Source organism: Panicum virgatum, chromosome 2K, assembly GCF_016808335.1.
Source record: "Panicum virgatum strain AP13 chromosome 2K, P.virgatum_v5, whole genome shotgun sequence".
In the NCBI taxonomy this organism is placed as follows: Eukaryota; Viridiplantae; Streptophyta; class Magnoliopsida; order Poales; family Poaceae; genus Panicum; species Panicum virgatum.
In genome coordinates this window covers 39,368,269-39,386,886 of record NC_053137.1, presented here as the reverse complement: position 1 = coordinate 39,386,886, position 18,618 = coordinate 39,368,269, and the positions used below count along the sequence as shown (strand labels likewise).

The 18,618-nt window shown below is 43.2% G+C and overlaps 1 protein-coding gene across 4 annotated transcripts; it reads right to left on the bottom strand.

Annotated features, from left to right (window-relative positions):
* Positions 1 to 1,040: 1,040 nt before the first annotated feature.
* Positions 1,041 to 16,232, bottom strand: LOC120675980 (transcription factor tau subunit sfc1-like). 4 transcript variants are annotated; one of them, XM_039957184.1, is made up of 14 exons: positions 15,619 to 16,232; positions 15,324 to 15,510; positions 13,525 to 13,623; positions 13,340 to 13,430; positions 10,819 to 10,885; positions 10,637 to 10,679; positions 9,829 to 10,000; positions 9,600 to 9,698; positions 4,552 to 4,617; positions 3,984 to 4,119; positions 3,055 to 3,250; positions 2,615 to 2,733; positions 2,510 to 2,546; positions 1,041 to 1,407 (listed from the first exon to the last, which is right to left on the bottom strand). In XM_039957184.1, the coding sequence occupies exons 1-14, from the start codon at positions 15,814 to 15,816 to the stop codon at positions 1,241 to 1,243; spliced, it is 1,677 nt and encodes a 558-aa protein (XP_039813118.1). In that variant the 5' UTR covers positions 15,817 to 16,232; the 3' UTR covers positions 1,041 to 1,240. The 4 variants fall into 4 exon arrangements, with proteins under 4 accessions (XP_039813118.1, XP_039813126.1, XP_039813141.1 ...); XM_039957192.1 differs by having other exon boundaries at positions 13,528 to 13,623; XM_039957200.1 differs by having other exon boundaries at positions 1,132 to 1,407; positions 13,531 to 13,623; positions 15,619 to 15,816.
* Between the last annotated feature and the right edge of the window lie 2,386 nt (positions 16,233 to 18,618).

Genomic DNA, 18,618 nt, shown 5'->3' with positions numbered 1-18,618 from the left:
ATCCTTGTGATTTGCCCGGGCTCCACTCGAGCCCTGGGTCCGGCCACTGCTTGCGAAAATTATGAATTAGTGAATCTAATGGCCACAAAGTGGCTGTAGTTTGGTGGTGAGAATCCCATGTTGTGGCCGTGAGAGACCTGGGCTTGAATCCTAGCAGCCAGTCATATCTTTTTTATTACTTGTTCCTTCTAGTTTGTACCCTGTATGTATAATCGTTGTTTCCTGTGTTCCTGTGCTTATATTCGTTGTTTACTGTGGCTTAAAAGTCAACCAATTCTAAATTCTTCAGAGTCCTGCCAAAGGTGCTGATCGTATGTAAGACCTCGTACACCACCCTCAAGTTAACTAGCGCGGCCATAAGATTTCGCTAAAAAACCTTTCAACCAACTGCCGTCTCTCTTAGGCTGATCATCAGTTTTACATGGTTAAGAGACGTGATTCTCGGCGAAATTTTAAACCTTATTCAAGCCTAGGAAAAAGAAGTTATGGTCTTATGGACAATCCAGTGATGCAGTTTTATCTTTGCCATGACATACTCAAACTACGTTTGGATCCTAGGACCAATTTTTAGTCCTCGGATTTGGATGCAAAATAGGTCTAAACATAGGCTAACTGTGAGCTAATTTGCGCAAATAATTGATGGTTGGATCCCATCAGATCTAATTAGTCTACTGTTAGCTCATGTTTAGCCCATTGCCACACCTAGGAAAGTATTTAGTCCCTTTTAGCCATCCAAACAAGGCCTCAACATTCAACCCCAACAAACTGGGAATGTGTTGTGTTGGGTAGAGCTCCTAGCCTCAAACCCTAATATCCTGAGAAGCTGTACCAAATGTTTTTTTTCTTCCGGCCAGCTCCACCCGAGAGTTGCAGGTTGTAACGAGCCGTTTTTCACCACACCATCCCTGTGGGCTGCAGCTGGAGCTCTACTAAACACGGCCTGAGTAGGTTCAGGTAGAGCTTTGCTGCGAGCAGGCAAACAGCAACAGTCTGATGACTGTCTGACGTCATAGCACAATTCCACGACGACGGTGTTGGACTGTTGGCTGATCGATGTGTCGGGATTATATGATTTGTCAGCACGGAGTAATGCCTAATAAGGTCATGTGGGAAGTACCCAACGGCCAACGAAACAAAAAAGGATAATTTAACAAAGCCATGAAATGCAATTCTTACATGCATCTGATCTATGTGCTTGCAAAATTGAAGTTGTGGAAGATCAACTCCCATGAAAACCAATCTAACCATCAGACTCATCGTCACTGGGTTGTTCGAAAATTTCAAACTCCCCATCGCTACCATCAGCATTCGGGGCATCAGCTGATCTGTTTTGGCCATCTTCCTGCAATGGAAAGCTGCGCAGCACTTCTTCAAGGTATCCATTGGAGAAGCCTTCACCGAGGGCATCTGATAACAGGTCATAGGAAAAACAACTAGGATGTCATCAAAGGGTGAGTTTGGATTGACGCAATAGGTTTGTATGTAGAACGTTCTGTTATGCTATAAAAGTTGAATCCATATTGACATGGAACAAGAACCTAGACAATTTGACCTTGGCAGAAAATAAGGATGTTGGTAGTACTCCCTCCATTCACTTTTGATAGATATATTTAAAAAATTTAAATGTTCAAAAATGATAGCTATATTTACTATTGGCATAGGTTGTGGCAATAAATAGCACTAGTTACAAGTTCCCAGTTAAAATATTGGACCAACAAAAAATCTGTTGCATTTATTAGATTGATAAGCACACTTGTGGTGCCCTTGGTCATTGCGCCATATGGAAATACTCCTTCCGTTTCAAAATGTAGGTCGTTTTGACTTTTCTAGATTCATATATTTTGCTATGGATCTAGACATACATTATAACTAGTTGCATAACAAACACTATGAATTTAAAAAAACCAAAACGACCTACATTTTGGAACGGAGGGAGTATATCAATCAAAACTGAATAGAGGGAGTAATGTCATATTCTGACAGAATAGTGTTTATCAGAGATTAAGCACATGGTGAAATCAATTCATATGACCCAATTGCTGAAGACGTGCGAAACCATAACTCGTTTACATTTTGCTGTGTTTCTTTTGAAAACCAACATAATAATGTTAATGGTATCAACGAAAAAATAATAAATGCCAATGTGACATTTCAAAAAGACACCAAAGCTGGTCTTAAAAAAATAGAGAATGGGAACACTGAGAGAAAGAAAACTAAAACCTATTAACTGTCATGGAAGAAGATTTGTGGATCACTTCTGAGCTCATTACTTGGACACGAAAGATTTATGCTTGATAGGTAGATATGTACAGATAAAAAAGGTTACTACTATAATACATGGGTTGGCTGAAATAAAAAATTCTCAACCATTTTTAATCTCCAAATTTCAAATAAATGTGTGAAATTAAATGTGGCACTCTATTATGAACATAACTATGAATATAACCAGCCCACCATTAAATAGTGAGAACAGAAACCAAAACTGATTGATTAATGTTATAAAGGATACAGGAATCATCCAAGTTGAAATCGCGAAAACCCTCTGCCTGCAACAGGTACAATAAGTTATGTTTTTGTAGCATATAATGGGAAATTATTGCAGGTGGTGGCATACCATAGGTGGAGAATCATAACCATTCGACTCCTCTTCCTCTTCTTCGTCATCTACATCTTCACTATCAGATTTGTTAAGGCCAACTTGATCCTCAGTTCCTGTATGTGTGGAAGGAGCTTCTATAGGGAGAAGAAGGGGGACTTAGCATCTAGGATAGATGGCTAAGGTATCTCTCCCGAGAAAGAACAATTGCAATACTCTTCGTATGGAAAGTAAGCTATGTGGTCTGAACTTGCACTATGCCCATACAAAAACTACAAATTAGCTTGATAATATTGTAAGCTGTCCAAGGCTCCAAGCAGCAATATATTCATACTGCTTGCTTAGCTCGGCAGGTCCACAGATGTTAATATGTTCAGATTGCACATCGCTCATATAAATCAAAGGTAATGCATTTAACATTTTAACTAGTGATAAGAAGTAGATGGAATCAAACAGACCTTCATCAATATGCTTATCCTCTTTTGATCGCTCAGATCTCCAAAGGGCTTCCTGCTTCTTGGACCTTTCAATAAGTTCGTGGGCATTCCTCAACAAGCTTTTTGCCTCTTCACTAGGTAATAAAGAGAAGAACCTTATGCTCACTTGCAACCTCAGAGTTTTCATCATTGGCTTAGAAAACCATCCTGTAAAATGCTACAAAGGAATCAGTTATTCTAGAGCATACATTATAGCGCAAAGATAATCTAGGTACTAGCTATAGATAAGGTGCTGCACAGACAATAATCACAGCAAAGTGGAGTAAACTTGGTCTAAATTAAAATTGGTGAAAGATGGAGATAATATCTAGTGCACCCATACTTCAACATTCGAAGATTTTAAACACCACATAAAATAGTCAGGAAATATTTTTGAGAATTTAGAGTATGCTATCATTAAAGATTCCAAAAAATTTCAGCTTCAAACAGTACTTGTAAAAGAAGAAACAAAGAATAATAGTTTCAGGCAATCATAAAAAACAATTGAATGAAAAATCTGAAAGTTATTCTTGTTTCTCATTGAACGAATCAATTTAATTTTGTAAGCAGCTTGATGATAGTAATCTACATCACCAAACTTTGTCATAATTTTTCATGAATAGTCACATGATGGTCCAAGGATTGGAGTGCAGGAGTACTTGATGTGCTCTGGTGAAAGATAGTAAAAAAAAAAACTAATTTCTGCCACACCAATTAGCTATTACTACTGTTTCTTTACAATGAGCTCCTGATATCGATACCAACATCAGATCCCAGAAAGCACAAATATCATGTAATTAATCGACCGTAGTGGATATGAAGTGAATGAGCAATAATGAAGAGTTCAGACACAATTTCTAAGTAGTATAGAGACTAAAATAAAGCCTGAACGCAATTGTCTAGGTACTCACTGAACAAATTGATTGATAAGAAGGTTTTCGAATTTCTTCTTGAATAAAGTTATCCTTCAATTCAAATAATTGCAGAAAGATGAAACTCTGAGATGGCATCACTTCAAGCTTGCACATCTCTGCCCACTTTTGAGATCTGCAAGTACCAAAACACATTAAGAAACAGACATGTATAAGCAAGGGGGACAAATGCAAGCAACAATGAAAAACACCCTCATACTGAGTTGCAGACCAGGGAAAACAATAGCTCTCAGTTGCACTGAAAGAAATCTTTTCTGAAAGGAAACAAATATGGAGCCATCAAGAACAAATAAAAAGATGCTGATAGACAAAGCAATCATCTTGTTATGGGCCATATGAGACAGCCGAAATGAAGGCAGCAGCCACCAGGGTTAGGGCTGCTGCCTCCATGCCCAGGCCACCAGGGGAGGAGTAGCCCTCTCACTCGCCCCGTCTCTGCTGTCCACGACCACTGTTTGTTCCATTTGGAAATCTACTTAGATTAGTCATCAGAGTTCTTTAATAGAAATTACTTCAACTACTAACTAAAAGGAAAAATATGGCTCACCCAGAATCCTTCGTCCTTAGAAGATTCCTTAGCTCAGGAGGCACACGAAAATCAATTCTCTGATATCTAGCAAACAAAAAACATCTCAGCTGATACAGTATTGCTAAAACATAACTTCCCCATTCAAATGGTAAAATAAAATGCACAGAAAAGATTACCATAATAATCTTGAACATTGGGTTCATTCATTTTAGAGCCTCCAAATATCAGATGTAACGTATTAATCTTCTAATACTCCAACAACAACAACAACATAGCTTTTTTTCCCAAGCAAGTTGGGGTAGGCTAGAGATGAAACCCGAAAGAAATAAGTTCAAGGTTCAGGCACATTGATAGCTAGTCTCCAAGCGCTCCTATCCAAAGCTATCTCTTTAGAAATATTCCAATCCTTAAGGTAACCGACTCATCCCACGTCAGTTTAGGTCTACCTCTACCCCTCTTTACATTATCGACCCGCTCAAGAACCCCATTACGCACCGGCGCCTCAGGAGGCCTTCGTTGGACATGTCCAAACCATCTCAGCCGATGCTGGGTAAGTTTCTCCTCAATTGGTGCCACTCCAACCCTATCCCGAATAACTTCGTTCCGAACTCTACCCCTCCTTGTGTGCCCGCAAAACCACCGCAACATCCGTATCTCTGCTACACTCAGTTGTTGGACATGTCGCCTTTTTGTAGGCCAACATTCAGCACCGTATAGCATCATCGGACGAATTGTTGTCCTATAGAATTTGACTTTTAGCTTTTGTGGCACCCTCTTGTCACAAAGGATGCCAGAAGCTTACCGCCATTTCAACCAGCCAGCTGAAATTCTATGCCTAACATCTTCATCAATGTCGCCATCCTTTTGTAGCACCGATCCTAAATACCGAAAAGTATCCTTCTGGACCACCACTTGTCCATCTAGACTAACGTCTCCCTCCTCATGCCTAGTCGCACTGAAATCGCACATCATGTACTCGGTCTTGGTCCTATTAAGTCTGAACCCTTTCGACTCTAACGTGCGTCACCACAGCTCTAATTTCCTATTAACCCCTGCCATACTCTCGTCCACTAGTACCACATCATCAGCAAAGAGCATACACCAAGGGATCTCCATGTATATCCCTTGTGACCTCATCCATCACTAAAGCAAATAAATAAGGGCTCAATGCTGACCCCTGGTGTAGGCCTATGTTAATAGGAAAATCAGTGGTGTTGCCATCACATGTCCGGACAAACGTCGTCGCATCCTTGTACATATCCTTAATAAGGGTAATATACTTAGTTGGGACTTTGTGCTTCTCCAAGGCCCACCACATGACATTTCTCAGTACTTTGTCATATGGCTTCTCAAGGTCAATGAAGACCATGTGCAAGTCCTTCTTCTGTTCCCTATATCTCTCCATCAATTGTCGTATTAAGAAAATCGCCTCCATAGTTGACCTTCCAGGCATGAACCCAAATTGGTTTTGGGTCACATTTGTCACTCTTCTTAGGCGATGCTCGATCACCCTTTCCCAAAGCTTCATCGTATGGCTCATCAGCTTAATCTCACGGTAGTTAGTACAACTTTGAACATCACCCTTATTTTTGAAGATAGGTACTAATATACTTCTCCTCCATTCTTCCGGCATCTTGTTTGACCGAAAAATGAGATTAAAAAGTTTAGTTAATCATACTATTGCTCTATCTCCTAGGCATCTCCACACCTCAATGGGGATACCATCAAGGCCCATCGATTTACCTCCCTTCATCCTCTTCAAAGCCTCCCCGATCTCTACCTCCTGAATTCTCCTCACAAAATGTCTGTTGGTATCGTCAAAAGAGTCATCTAACTCAAGGTTAGGGCCCTCACTCTCCCCATTAAACAACTTGTCGAAGTACTCTCTCCATCTATCCATGATCTCCTCATCCTTCACTAGCAGTCGATCTGTCCCATCCTTAATGCATTTGATTTGGTTGATGTCCCTTGTCTTCCGCTCGCGGATCCTAGCCATCCTATAAATGTCCTTCTCCCCTTCTTTCGTGCCTAGCCGCTGATACAGGTCATCATACGCCTTACCCTTTGCTACATTCACAGCTCGCTTTGCAACCCTCTTCGCTAATTTATGACCCTCGATGTTGGCTGCACTCTTGTCAAGGTGGAGGCGCTTGAAACACTCCTTCTCCTTAATAGCCCTTTGCACCTCGTCATTCCACCACCAGGTGTCTTTCCCCTCCTGTTTGCCTCCCCTACTCACACCAAACACCTCTGAGGCCACATTCCGAACACATGTTGCCATCTTTAGCCACATGTCATCTGCGTCTTCTCCTTCTTCCCAAGGCCCCTCACCTAGCATCCTTTCCTTAAATGCTTGTGCCGCTTCCCCTCTAAGCTTCCACCACTTTGTTCTCGCAATCTTGGCACGTTTGTCCCGATGGACACGTACCCGAAGACGAAAGTCCGCCACCACAAGCTTGTGTTGAGGGACAACACACTCCCCAAGTATCACCTTACAATCTAAGCAATCACGTCTATCCTCCCTCCTAGCAAGGATAAAGTCGATCTGGCTCGAGTGTTGCCCACTACGAAACGTCACAAGATGGGATTCCCTCTTCTTAAACATAGTATTCGCTATCAACAAGTCGTAGGCTAACGCGAAGTTCAACACATCCTCCCCCTCTTGACTCCTGCTACCGTACCCAAAACCCCCGTATACTCGCTCGAACCCTACATTAGTCGCACCCACATGGCCGTTGAGATCTCCTCCTATGAAGAGTTTCTCGCTGATAGGCACGGTATTAACCATGCTATCTAGATCTTTCCAGAACTGCATCTTGGTGCTCTCACTAAAGCCTACCTGAGGGGCATAAACACTGATCACATTCAAAACCGAATCTCCAACTACCAACCGGATTAGGATAATCCGGTCGCCTTGCCTTCTAACCTCTATGACTCCATCCTTAAGGCTCCTATCAATCAAGATGCCTACACCATTCCTACCCGGAGTTGCTCCCGTGTACCAAAGCTTGAAGCCAGTATCCTCAACCTCCTTCGCCTTCTGGCCCTTCCATTTAGTCTCCTGAACGCATAGAATATTTACACGCCTCCTAATTGCTACATCAACTAGCTCTCGCAACTTACCCGTTAGGGACCCTACGTTCCAGCTACCTATACGAATCCTAATTGGCTCGGCTAGCTTCCTTACCCTTCGCACCCGTCGAGGGAAGTGCGAAGACCCTTGCTCATTTTTCACTACACCCGGACGTAGATGTAGCGCGCCATTCAGGTGACGACCCGACCCTTGCTCACTTATCATCGTACCCAGGTCATGATACGACGCGCCCTTGGGGGGATGGCGACCCGGCCCTTGCCCATTTATCACCACCCGGATTCCGATGTAGCGCGTCGCTAAGAGGGTTACGCCCCAACGAGTTTCTTGTGGGTTTCAAATCCATTAGAGTGGCTATTTTTATGCTGGTTTGCCAAAATCTAACGCAACCCTCCTCCTTTATCCGGGCTTGGGACCGGCTATGCTGAGACAAAATTTTGGGAGACAAAAAAAAAGAATATAGCAGAAGACACTAGAGAGCTACACGATTCAAAAGAAAAAGATACCAGCCATGTAAGCATGCCAATTTGCTACTTTCCCAAGAAGAAAAGTTTTTTTTAGATGGAAGTCATAATATTTTATGAAAAGTTTAATATCATAATTCAATTTCGAAAAGTGCAGATGCCACCTAATATTAAACACATTTTTTTTCAGAAAGTGAACTAGGTGCAAAAGGAGAATAAGTTCAGATAAATTCAAATTATTTTTAGTTACTTTTTGTGTTCACAGTTTCTAAGCATTAGCAGTAAACTTTACTGAAAAGAACATGTTACAGTGGTAATACCATCTGTTGCAAACAGCATGCCCTAGTCCTGTATGATAACCAAGGAAAAGTAACTTTTAAAAGGAAAAATAGAAACAGTTTCTATAAGAAAAAATGAATAATTAATGGTGAAGGAGGCAGCTATAAATTATAGACTGTTATGGGCTGGGGCCCTTTGGGCCAGATCGGTACTGCATAGATCGAGTGGCAAGAATGCCTCATGTGCTCAAGTGCACTCCATTGAGCTTGATTTCTCTGTTCGATGGTGTGGTACTAGAGTTTCAGAGGGTTCAGGGTAAGCTCTATGGTGAAAGAAATCATGATAAATTTGTCTTTTGAAGTGCAACAAATGGTGGTTTGGATTTTGATTTTGAGTAGTGTAAGCATTGCAAACCAACTTGAGTTTTGACTTAGATTTTGCAATAAGAAATATGTACGATTTTGAATGCAACTATTCAACATTGGGGGTATTTGCAAGTGGCACTAAAATCTGGGATTGTATATGCAGTATTTCCTTTTTATAAAACCAGTAATGTAACAATTTGACAGTTCAGTGAACAGTGTTCCAAACATTATTTATGTTTTTGCCAATCAAGAGTGTACATGGTGAGAGATAAAAGATAACCAGAGAAAATAAAAGTTTAACATTTCTCTCCAAATTATCCTCTCCAAATTTTCCATTTCCATATGCAGCATATTTTCATAGTTTTTAGGAACACAGCAGTGTTCTTCCACATGAACAGAACAGATGGCATGCTGAAAACTAAGAATTCAATGACAATGCTACTGTCAGTACTTATGAAGTCCAAAGTTTGATGTTCATGCATTATATTCTCATCATTCCTTCTAGTTAAGTAGTTCATTATGCTTGTTGCTTGATGCTTCTTTTTCCCTCTCTGAGCTTCACAGCACTGTTCTAATGACAGAAGGTTTAAAGCATATACCACATTATCCAATACGGAAAACAAATATGAACCTCAAAAACATGTTAATGCAAGCATCAGTGTTGTTAGTTTATTATGCTTTTTGGTTAGTACAAACGTTTCCCAACCGAGCATGGAACTTTCAAACCATATTTTCAGCTGGAAAAAAAAAAGAACAACGGAAACAGCTGGTGTCTACAATAATGCAATTGAATCAAAAGCAAAAACCAGTAACAGTTTGTAAAATAATAAACAACACAATACTAACAACAAAGAAGCTGTTGCTTACATTCGAGAGTCAGGATCTTTACGAGGGTCATATCCTCTTCTGATCCAGAATTTACCGAAAGGTCCAGTAGAGAAGTAGTATCCAGCTCTAAACAGGAGCCTGAGCAAACAAAAAGGGCATCCAAACCAAAAGAATACAGAATGAATGAGTAAAGAAAATAGTAATTGAAAGACATAACAAAGGAACTAAATGATGAGGCAGCTCTACAAGAGTGGAAGAATAATGAAACCTTTTGAATTGGTTTTGTGAGACATGCACACCATCATCTTGCAGCCGTTCATAAAGTGATTGCCTTGGCCACACAGGACGCTCATCAAACAATTTGCAGACAGCCATTTGCCAGTCCCAATCTACTGAATTTTTTGGTACATGGTCTTCCCAATTAATCTTCCCCGGAACAAGTATATGTCAATTAAGGTAACAAAGAAGGAATGCAATAATATTGCAATTACGTCATGACAAAGGTACAAGAGGCAGGCATGCAATCAAACCTTGAGAGGGGAAAAGATTTTGCTTTCTAAGAAGAATATCTAAGCTGTCCGCATTAAAAAAGTGAATTTTGAAAGGTCATGTCAGAACAGCAAGGCATTTGGTCATAACGAAACAGAGTCATTAACACAGCATTGTTCTCACTAAAAGAGAAAGCAAAACCTGCTCAAAAAAAAAAGAGAAAGCAAAACTGCAGCACATATAAGTTTGCTTATTCTCATTAATGCAGAGCTGTGGTTCTGGTGCTTGCCATTCCACCACCTCAAGAACCAATACGAATATGCATATAACACCAATCACACCTTCTTCCCCGGATTCAGCCCCAGAGTGGGTTCCTCTGCCCACCACTCTCTTCTCCCCCTGAATTGAGTCTGTACTCTCTTTTATATTAGTTTTTCTTCTTCTCCTGAATGACCATTCCCACCTAAGAGGTTTTTTATTTTCCCCATATCTGATTTATTTCCTCTTAAGTTTTGATTTTTCACAAAGGAGTATGTGCCCACTTAATGAAGATCACAATATCATATGCACGTGTGCCCAAAGGATATCTTGAATGTTGAAAGGAAGAGCAAGAGTTGGTCCAACCTTCATCTGTAACCAAAGAAAAAGAAATAATTACTTCATTCAGTCAGCCATTTCCCACTAGGTAGAGTGGCTGCATCTCTGAGAAGTATCCATGGCACTGTGTAAGTAACCATAGATATAAAGGAAGTAAACCAAGATTATGTACCTCCCATCGTTCTTGTACAACTCCCCTGTGCATGCTTTTAGATACTGCATTTGATGATGGTAGAAGCCTAGAACAATTGCACTAGTAAATATTAGGCAAAATTATACAGTTTAAGTGAAATGAAATTTCACACATTCTAATAGCACATGGCAAGGTCCTTAAGGCGCTAAGGCGACTCGTGGCGACCCCCCCCCCCCCCCCTCCCCCTCGCAACGCCTAGGCATATAAGGCGTGCTGCGAGGCGACACCATAGACATATCCTAACATACCCATGACAGCAAAATTTAGTAGCATATACATAACTTTATTGTGCTGTTGTACCATACATTCACCCCTTTCCAGAGCCACGCACAACTACTCAAGCAGGCAGTAGAGGCATAGAGCAGAGCAAGCACAAGCAGCAGAGCAGAGGGGACTAGGGAAGGGAAGCACGAGCAGCAGAGCAGAGGGGACTAGGGAAGGGAAGCACGAGCAGCAGAGCAGAGGGAAGGGAACTAGGGAAGACTAGAGATTGAAGGTGCCTAGCCATTGCACTACTGCAAAGGACCGCAAGGGGCCACGAACAAGCAGAGAAGGCACACGGAGGCAGGGGCGCGCAGGGCTGTGGACCAGCAGAGGCAGGTCCGCCATCCGCACGGAGGCGCAGAGGAGGTGGAGCCGCATGGGGCCGTGGCCTTGCGGAGGGCAGGCGCAGATGCGTGGGGGTCACCGTCGCCGTTTTGCCTGGGATCCGCGCTGCCGCCATGAGGAGTTCTTCCGCCTCCCTCTCCTTCCCTCTCTCTTCTCTGTTTCCCTCACGATTAAGCCAGGATTGGGCAGGTTTTGCCACTAGATTTCCACCCGATTCCTGCCCGTCTCTTGATTTCTCGCACGATTTCCACCCTCCCCTCAATTTCCTGCTGCCCCGCTCGATTTCCCACGCGCTAACCATGTATGGCGCACGCCTGTCCATGGCGGCTAGACGATGCCTTTGGACACCCAGGCGGATGCCTTGCACCTGAGGCGGACGCCATAGGACCACCCCGAGCACGCCTGGATGCTAGTCGTCACCTCCTAGACAATGCCTTAAGAACCATGGCACGTGGTAATAAAAAATTTTAGAGTCTGAATCTTTATTCTGTTATGCAAAATAAATGTTCATAGACCAAGAAGAAATTATCAAGACAAGAGAACCATCACTATTTCCAGAATATCTGCAGGCTATTAACTTAAAAAAAAATCCATGGGCGCTTTTCTGCTATGGAGTAACTAGGGATAGCACGAAGAACCTGTTCGTCGCCCTCCCTCTGGAGGCTCTGACTACTTTTAGGGTTCTTCTTGCTTGCCTTTCATTGATACAATAGGGTCTCTTTTATAGAGACGACTGACTTGACCCTTAAGCAAATATCCTAACTAAATCCATCTAACTTATCTCTTTCCTAACAAACCAACTAACCCTATTCGCGGAACTGTTCACGCGCTACAGTATTCCTGGGCCTAGGCCCATGGCCGGCCCACTTGCCATAACATTTTCACTATAAGCAGGACAACAAAATACATAATTATTTTATTTTAAAGACATCAGAGGTAAGGAAGCACAAGAAACAATTCTGAAATCAATGGACATGCATTATTATAGACTAGGGGTGCTACTGTATTAACTGTATGAGTCCTACGAAAGGTAAGTTGACTACATTTATTAGTGTCAAGGACTATGAAGGGGCATTTGGCAAGAAAAAAAGGGCCAAAATATTAAGTTTCGGGGAATTATTTCTCTATAAAAATTAAAAAGCTATAAGCTAACCATAAAGAAATCCATTTAACAGGAACATGCATCTAGCTATTCTTCTTCCTCATTTTAGTCTGACCATTTTCATAGAGAAAGCTAGTTTATTATTCCAGGAAAGGAAAGCTGAAGTTAAAAGAGTCAATCAGATAACAATCTCTGCACTCATTATTTGAACTTTTGAACGTTTTGAAACCATATATCATACGTTCAAATAATGAAAAAATCAATCAGAAGCCATGCACATTAAATCCAAATGTTTATTTAGGTGGTTGTTTCTTTCCAATCAAAACTTTAACGCAAATTATTTTAATAATAGAAGCCATGATCAACATGCATGTGTCCTCAGCAAAAAGGCATAACTCTAATATTTCATGCCTAAGCTTAACCTGCCAGCGAAAAGGTGAGTAATACACTCCAACGCTCCCCTCTAAGTTCTTAGCTCACAGACCGACAATGTAGACTACAGACTTAGAGGGGCCTGCAACTTTTTTTTTCTTTGCAAAGCAAGAAAATGGGATATTTGATCACAGACCAAGACCTTTGGCTGGTATCAGCAGTGAAAGACATTCTCTATACAAAGACCCTATGTACATGCACGCAATAACAATTCGTATCTTGGAAATTTCACTAACAAATTTCCAGACTAAAGCTAATTTCTATCCCTTGGAAGGCAATGAAGGAAATTGCAAATATCAACTGAGTTGAAGAAATCAAAGTTCAACTCATTTGCTATGTGCAACTGATGTAACTTACGCTATCTTTGTGGGTCTATCCTTCATTGAGAAGAGTGGGGGTACCAACATCATGACATCTCCATCATCTGTTTCCTGATGTCTTGTCTTATCTGCCATCCAGCAAAAAGAAGATATTTACTAGACATGGTGACATTACAATAAGCTTGTAATCTGCAAGATAAAGAATGTCAGGAAAGAAGGTACCACTACCTAAATGTTCATTATCATTTTGGGAATTTGACCGTTTTCTTTTTCTTACTTGTGCAGCATGCACTGGAACAACATGCTGAAAATCTGCCATACCTGCATTAACCTGTATATCAGAAAATTTGCACATAGAATAAATCAATGTTAAATTTATCACATGCATAAACTCAAACGTCATCAAACTCATTGGAGAGGAATGGGGGGAATCAACTTTCAGACAATATAAGAATAATGAAAACCTAATTCATGGTTTGGAAAAGCAAAACAATTAAATTTATTTTCTAATTTGCATTGGTTAACAAGCATAGCATGCAAATTTGGCATTCCTTTCAGCGCCTATTGGGGATACAAGGATGCAAACAAACACAGGTGAGACATTGGGATGCAGTGAAAAAACATAAGAACAGAACAAATAACTTTAAAGGATAGTGCTGTTTGCATCAAGATAAGAAAACATAGGAAACTATGTAAAACTTCAAACTAATGACACAAAACACAGAAAGTCTGCAATGTGCTTTGGTTGCTGAGGAAGCATAAAAGTGAAAGAGCCATTCATAAGAATCCCTTGCACCAATTTATCCAGAATTAATAGATTCACCATCACCAGTTCCCACATTTACTTATAGTTAGAACGCCCCACCTAGCCAACCCGATCATAAAACCCAGGTGTTATAGTGGGAGGGGTGGGGGTTTTTATCCTCAGTCCAACATTCCCCCTACTGCGTGCGAGCCGGGCGAGCCGCGGGGCTGTGCCACCTTTCCGGTCTCAGCACTTCGGTCTCAGCGAACGCAGCCAGGGAAATCGCGCAGCGGAAATGCGTGGCCGGGAGGGATCGAACCCAGGACCTCGGCTCTGGTACCAAGTTAGAACGCCCCACCTAGCCAACCCGACCATAAAACCCAGGTGTTATAGTGGGAGGGGTGGGGGCTTTTATCCTCAGTCCAACACTTATCAACAGCCTGGTTTCTGTCCGCCTCGTTAATACTAATCAATAACTTCAACCAAGCATAAGAGTAGGAAAGATGGTAATTCCTTAAGCATGGTTCACACGGATGAGATTTGAGAATCTAGGGGAACCTTTTTCCTTGGATCTGACCCCTTTTCATAACTACTTTGCTCCAAATATCTCTGGAAGACAAAAGACTAATTCCAATCTCAGGAACCCCCTCCAAAAGCCTCGTGAGCCCCACACGAGATTGAGCGCCACAGTAGGTAGAGCGAGCACAGCTGCCGCTGAGTGGGCAACAGCACTGCCGATTGAGAACATGCGCCGGAGGAGGGGAGCGCAGGGGGTGTAGCAGGGAGGGGGCCACGCCAGCCGGGAGTTGACGCTGCAGGGAGGAAGGTGCCGCCGTCCGGCCATGTAGTTCATGATCCTATTTTTATTCGTTGCAAAGAACTGAACAGGCTATACACGAGAATAATTTAGTCAGTTTCCATAGCTTTTCAGTAAAATCGAATATAATATTGGGTGTAGTGTCCAGTAGCATATTACTATAGATTTATAGTGTCTTATAGCAGATAAGTTTTTTTAGTGACTTGTAGCAAATGTAACCTTCGAAGAGTGTCTGGAAGCAAATTTTGCCATACTCCTCCCATTTTCTGCCTAACAGAGTTTGGTATAGGATGCCTGTTAGCCACCTAATTCACTCCAGATTCATCTTGCTACAAATATTAAGATAAGAGATATAGTGGACCGACCGATACCACGGCGTCTAACTGGACCAGGGTGTCCACGAAGAGAGAACAGGTGGCATTTCATCGAACATGTCGCGCTCAGGGGGGCAGCACTTACCTTCGAAGTGGTAGGCGGTCCGAACGCGTGCGACCACCTCGGCGCGCGGCGCCGCAGCACCCTTGCGCCTGGAGAGGCGGAGCACTAGGCCCGTGGAGGCGCGGGACTCGCCGAAGGCCGGGTGGCAGAAGGGGTCCTCGGGGCGGAAGCGGAGCTCCAGTCGGGCGCTGGGGTCGGAGCTCCGGACCTGCGAGAGAGGAGGAGGAGCCGCACGGCCGAACATCAGTTTCAATTCGATCCGACGCGCCGCAAAGTCGGAACAAGACGGGGCGTTAGGGTTGTAGGCAAGTAGTACCTTGGCGATGGTGGGTAGGCCGCCGAGGGTGCGGGCTGCGCGCGCGGGGGATGAGGGGTAGCCCGGGTAGTGCACCGCGAAGGCCTCGGCCGCCGGGAGCGTGTCGGAGGCGGCGCCATCTGTGATGGTGGACGGAGACGGCGGCTCGGTCGCCGGCTCCGGCGGCGCGGGGGTTGGGGAAGAGGGCGGTGTAGCCATCGGATTCGTTGAGGGGCGGAAGCAGACAGCAGACTAGCGGAGAGACGGCGCGTACGGAACAGGCAACCTGCCAACACGGGAGAGCACAAAGGATGTCGCAGGTTGTAACGGTGGAGTGGGCTGAGCAGCCTATGACCCCGAGGCTGTCGTCTTCCCCGAGCTCACTGCCTCCTCGCTCGGACCACAGATCCCGTGCCGCTCGAGGATGAAGGACCTCATGCCGGACTCGCACGGCCGGCGGCGTAGCGGGGAGGCGACGGGCGGGCGGGCGGCACGGCGGGGGCAGGAGGGCGGGCGACGCGGCTGGGGAGGCGCGACGGGCTGCACGGCGGGGGCAGGAGAGCGGGCGGCACGGCTGGGGAGGAGCAGGCAGGGCGGCGCGGCGAGCGGGCGACGCGGCTGGAGAGAGAAGGTGGGGCGGCGCAGTTGGGGTGAGGGGGAGGAGCATATTTTCAGACTTTGTTTAGATTTAAAATTTAAAATTTCAAAACTATCTTGGGGCATATAAGTAGGTGACAAAAAAAATTTACATAATTTATTTGTAAATTACGAGACGAATTTAATAAGCATAATTAGATCATGATTAGACAATAAATTGCCACAATACAACTACAGTAATATGTGCTAATGACGGATTAATTAGTTTTAATAAATTCATCTCGTAATTTACAGGTGAGTTCTGTAATTAGTTTTATAATGAGTCTATGTTTAATACTTTAAACGTGCAAAAATTCACTTTCAAAAACTTTACATTAAGCATCTAAACAAGGGTTTACACACAAGATTTCCCTACAACTAATAAATGCTCCATTTAGATGAAAAACTTTACCTCATAAATGTCACATCGGATATACCGGCACATATTTATAATATTAAACGTGGATTAATTACTAAATAAATTATAAATTTCTTCGCTAAACTATGAGACGAATGTAATGAGTCTAATTAATCCGTCATTAGAGCATGTGTCACTGTTGCAATCTAGTGTCTAATCATGGTCTAATTAGACTTATTAGATTTGTCTCATAATTTACAAACAAACTAAACAATTATTTTTTTATTTTGTCTAAATTTAATATTTCATGTATGTGCGGCACATATTCGAAATTTTGAATTTTTAGAGAATCTCCAAGAGTTTGCTAAATGGGGTTGGCATCCTAGAAAATTTGGCAAAACAAGAAAATTTGATCTCCAACAGTTTGGGAAACAAAGTTGGCATTTTTAAGGACTTGGCATTCCTCCCGTCCATGCGCGCATATTTGCACGCGCGTATTCTGCTGCGCATCGGGGCATCGGGCGCCGGCCCTAGACTTCCCGCGCGGTCGAGGAAACTTCCTCGCCTCTGGTCGCGATTTTTTCCGTAGCTGTGACCGTCATCCTTATCGCCAAGCCCGCCTCCTCCCCAGCAAATCCCGACGCCTGCAGGTCTTAGGTTCGTTCTTCCTCTTCTCTTATCCTTTTTCCCGATCAGTTCCTTGATTTGGCCACCTCCACCTCGATTTTTCTTCTTGATCGTTGTTCGTAGTCATGGTGGATATCAGAGATCCGATATGCCGACGGCGGATATCAGAGATCGGCTTGTATCCCCACCCTTTAATCTCAATCTGCCCTGCAGATCTCCCGAGAATCCTGACCTCAGCTCGCCCGCCCTCCTGCTCTCTCGCCCCCTTCAGCAAATTCAGAGTGCTGTACTGCCCGTCTGCCCTGCCCCAGTCAGAGACAGAGCCCGTTGTGTTGCATCGCCCTCTTGTTCGTGTTCCTTACCAAGACATCGCCGTCGGACGAGGCGGAAAAGGCTTTTTGTCACCGCTGACTCTGTCTCTGTCTGGTAGTCCATCTAGGGATCTGAATTTGTTCAGCAGGTTGCTTCTAGTGCTTTGCTCAAGATTCTAAAACTAAAATGGTTTACTTAATTCGGTTGATATGGTATCTAATTATCTTTTCAAAGTTGATCTGAGTGCTAGTGCTTGTCGGACATTCTACTTGATGCAGATGAAGGAGATGGGCGGCCGGAGTAGATGATGGCCACCGACGTGTTCGAGTCCGCGGCTCCTGATCAGGCGACGGGACAATGGCGCGGCGCGCGGCGTGCGACGGGAGGAACAACACATTAGTTGATCGGTAATTTTTATGGGTCTGTTTTTATTTTTACCAAGCCAAAATGGCAAACTCTTGGAGTTAGCCTTCTTTTTAACTTAATATATATTTTAGCAAGTTGCCAAATCACAAGATTTGCCAAGTTAATTTTGGCAAACTCTTCGGATGCTCTTAGAGCATCTCCAAGAGTTTGCCATATTTTACTTGGCATATCTTATGTTTTGCCAACTTATAAAAAGATATGCCAAGTAAAAAAAGAACGTATCTTCCATAGTTTGGCATAATTCACTTGCCAAATCCAAATCTAACTTACATCAGGAATCCTGAGAGAGAAACAAAATTATATTTATGCCCTTCCACCTCTTGAAAACTTAAATCAGGAATTCTTCTCTGTTATTTATTTTTTTTTACCCTCCCACCTGACTAAAAACCATGATGCCAACCGCGCACCGCGCGCGTATATTTACGCGCTGGAGGCTGGTTTTTCTCAAGTTGCCAAAAATTAACAAGTCTTTTACTAAACTGTTGGAAAAATATTTTTAAAATTTTTATTAAAAACCAAAAATAACAACTCGATTTGCCAAACTGCTGGAAATTCTCTTGCATCTAAACGACGGTACGTCGCTCGGCACCGTCGCACCCCCCGCGCCATCGTAGTCCCGCTAGAGATTTTCAACCGTCCGATTGTTGGTGTCGTTGCCTGCG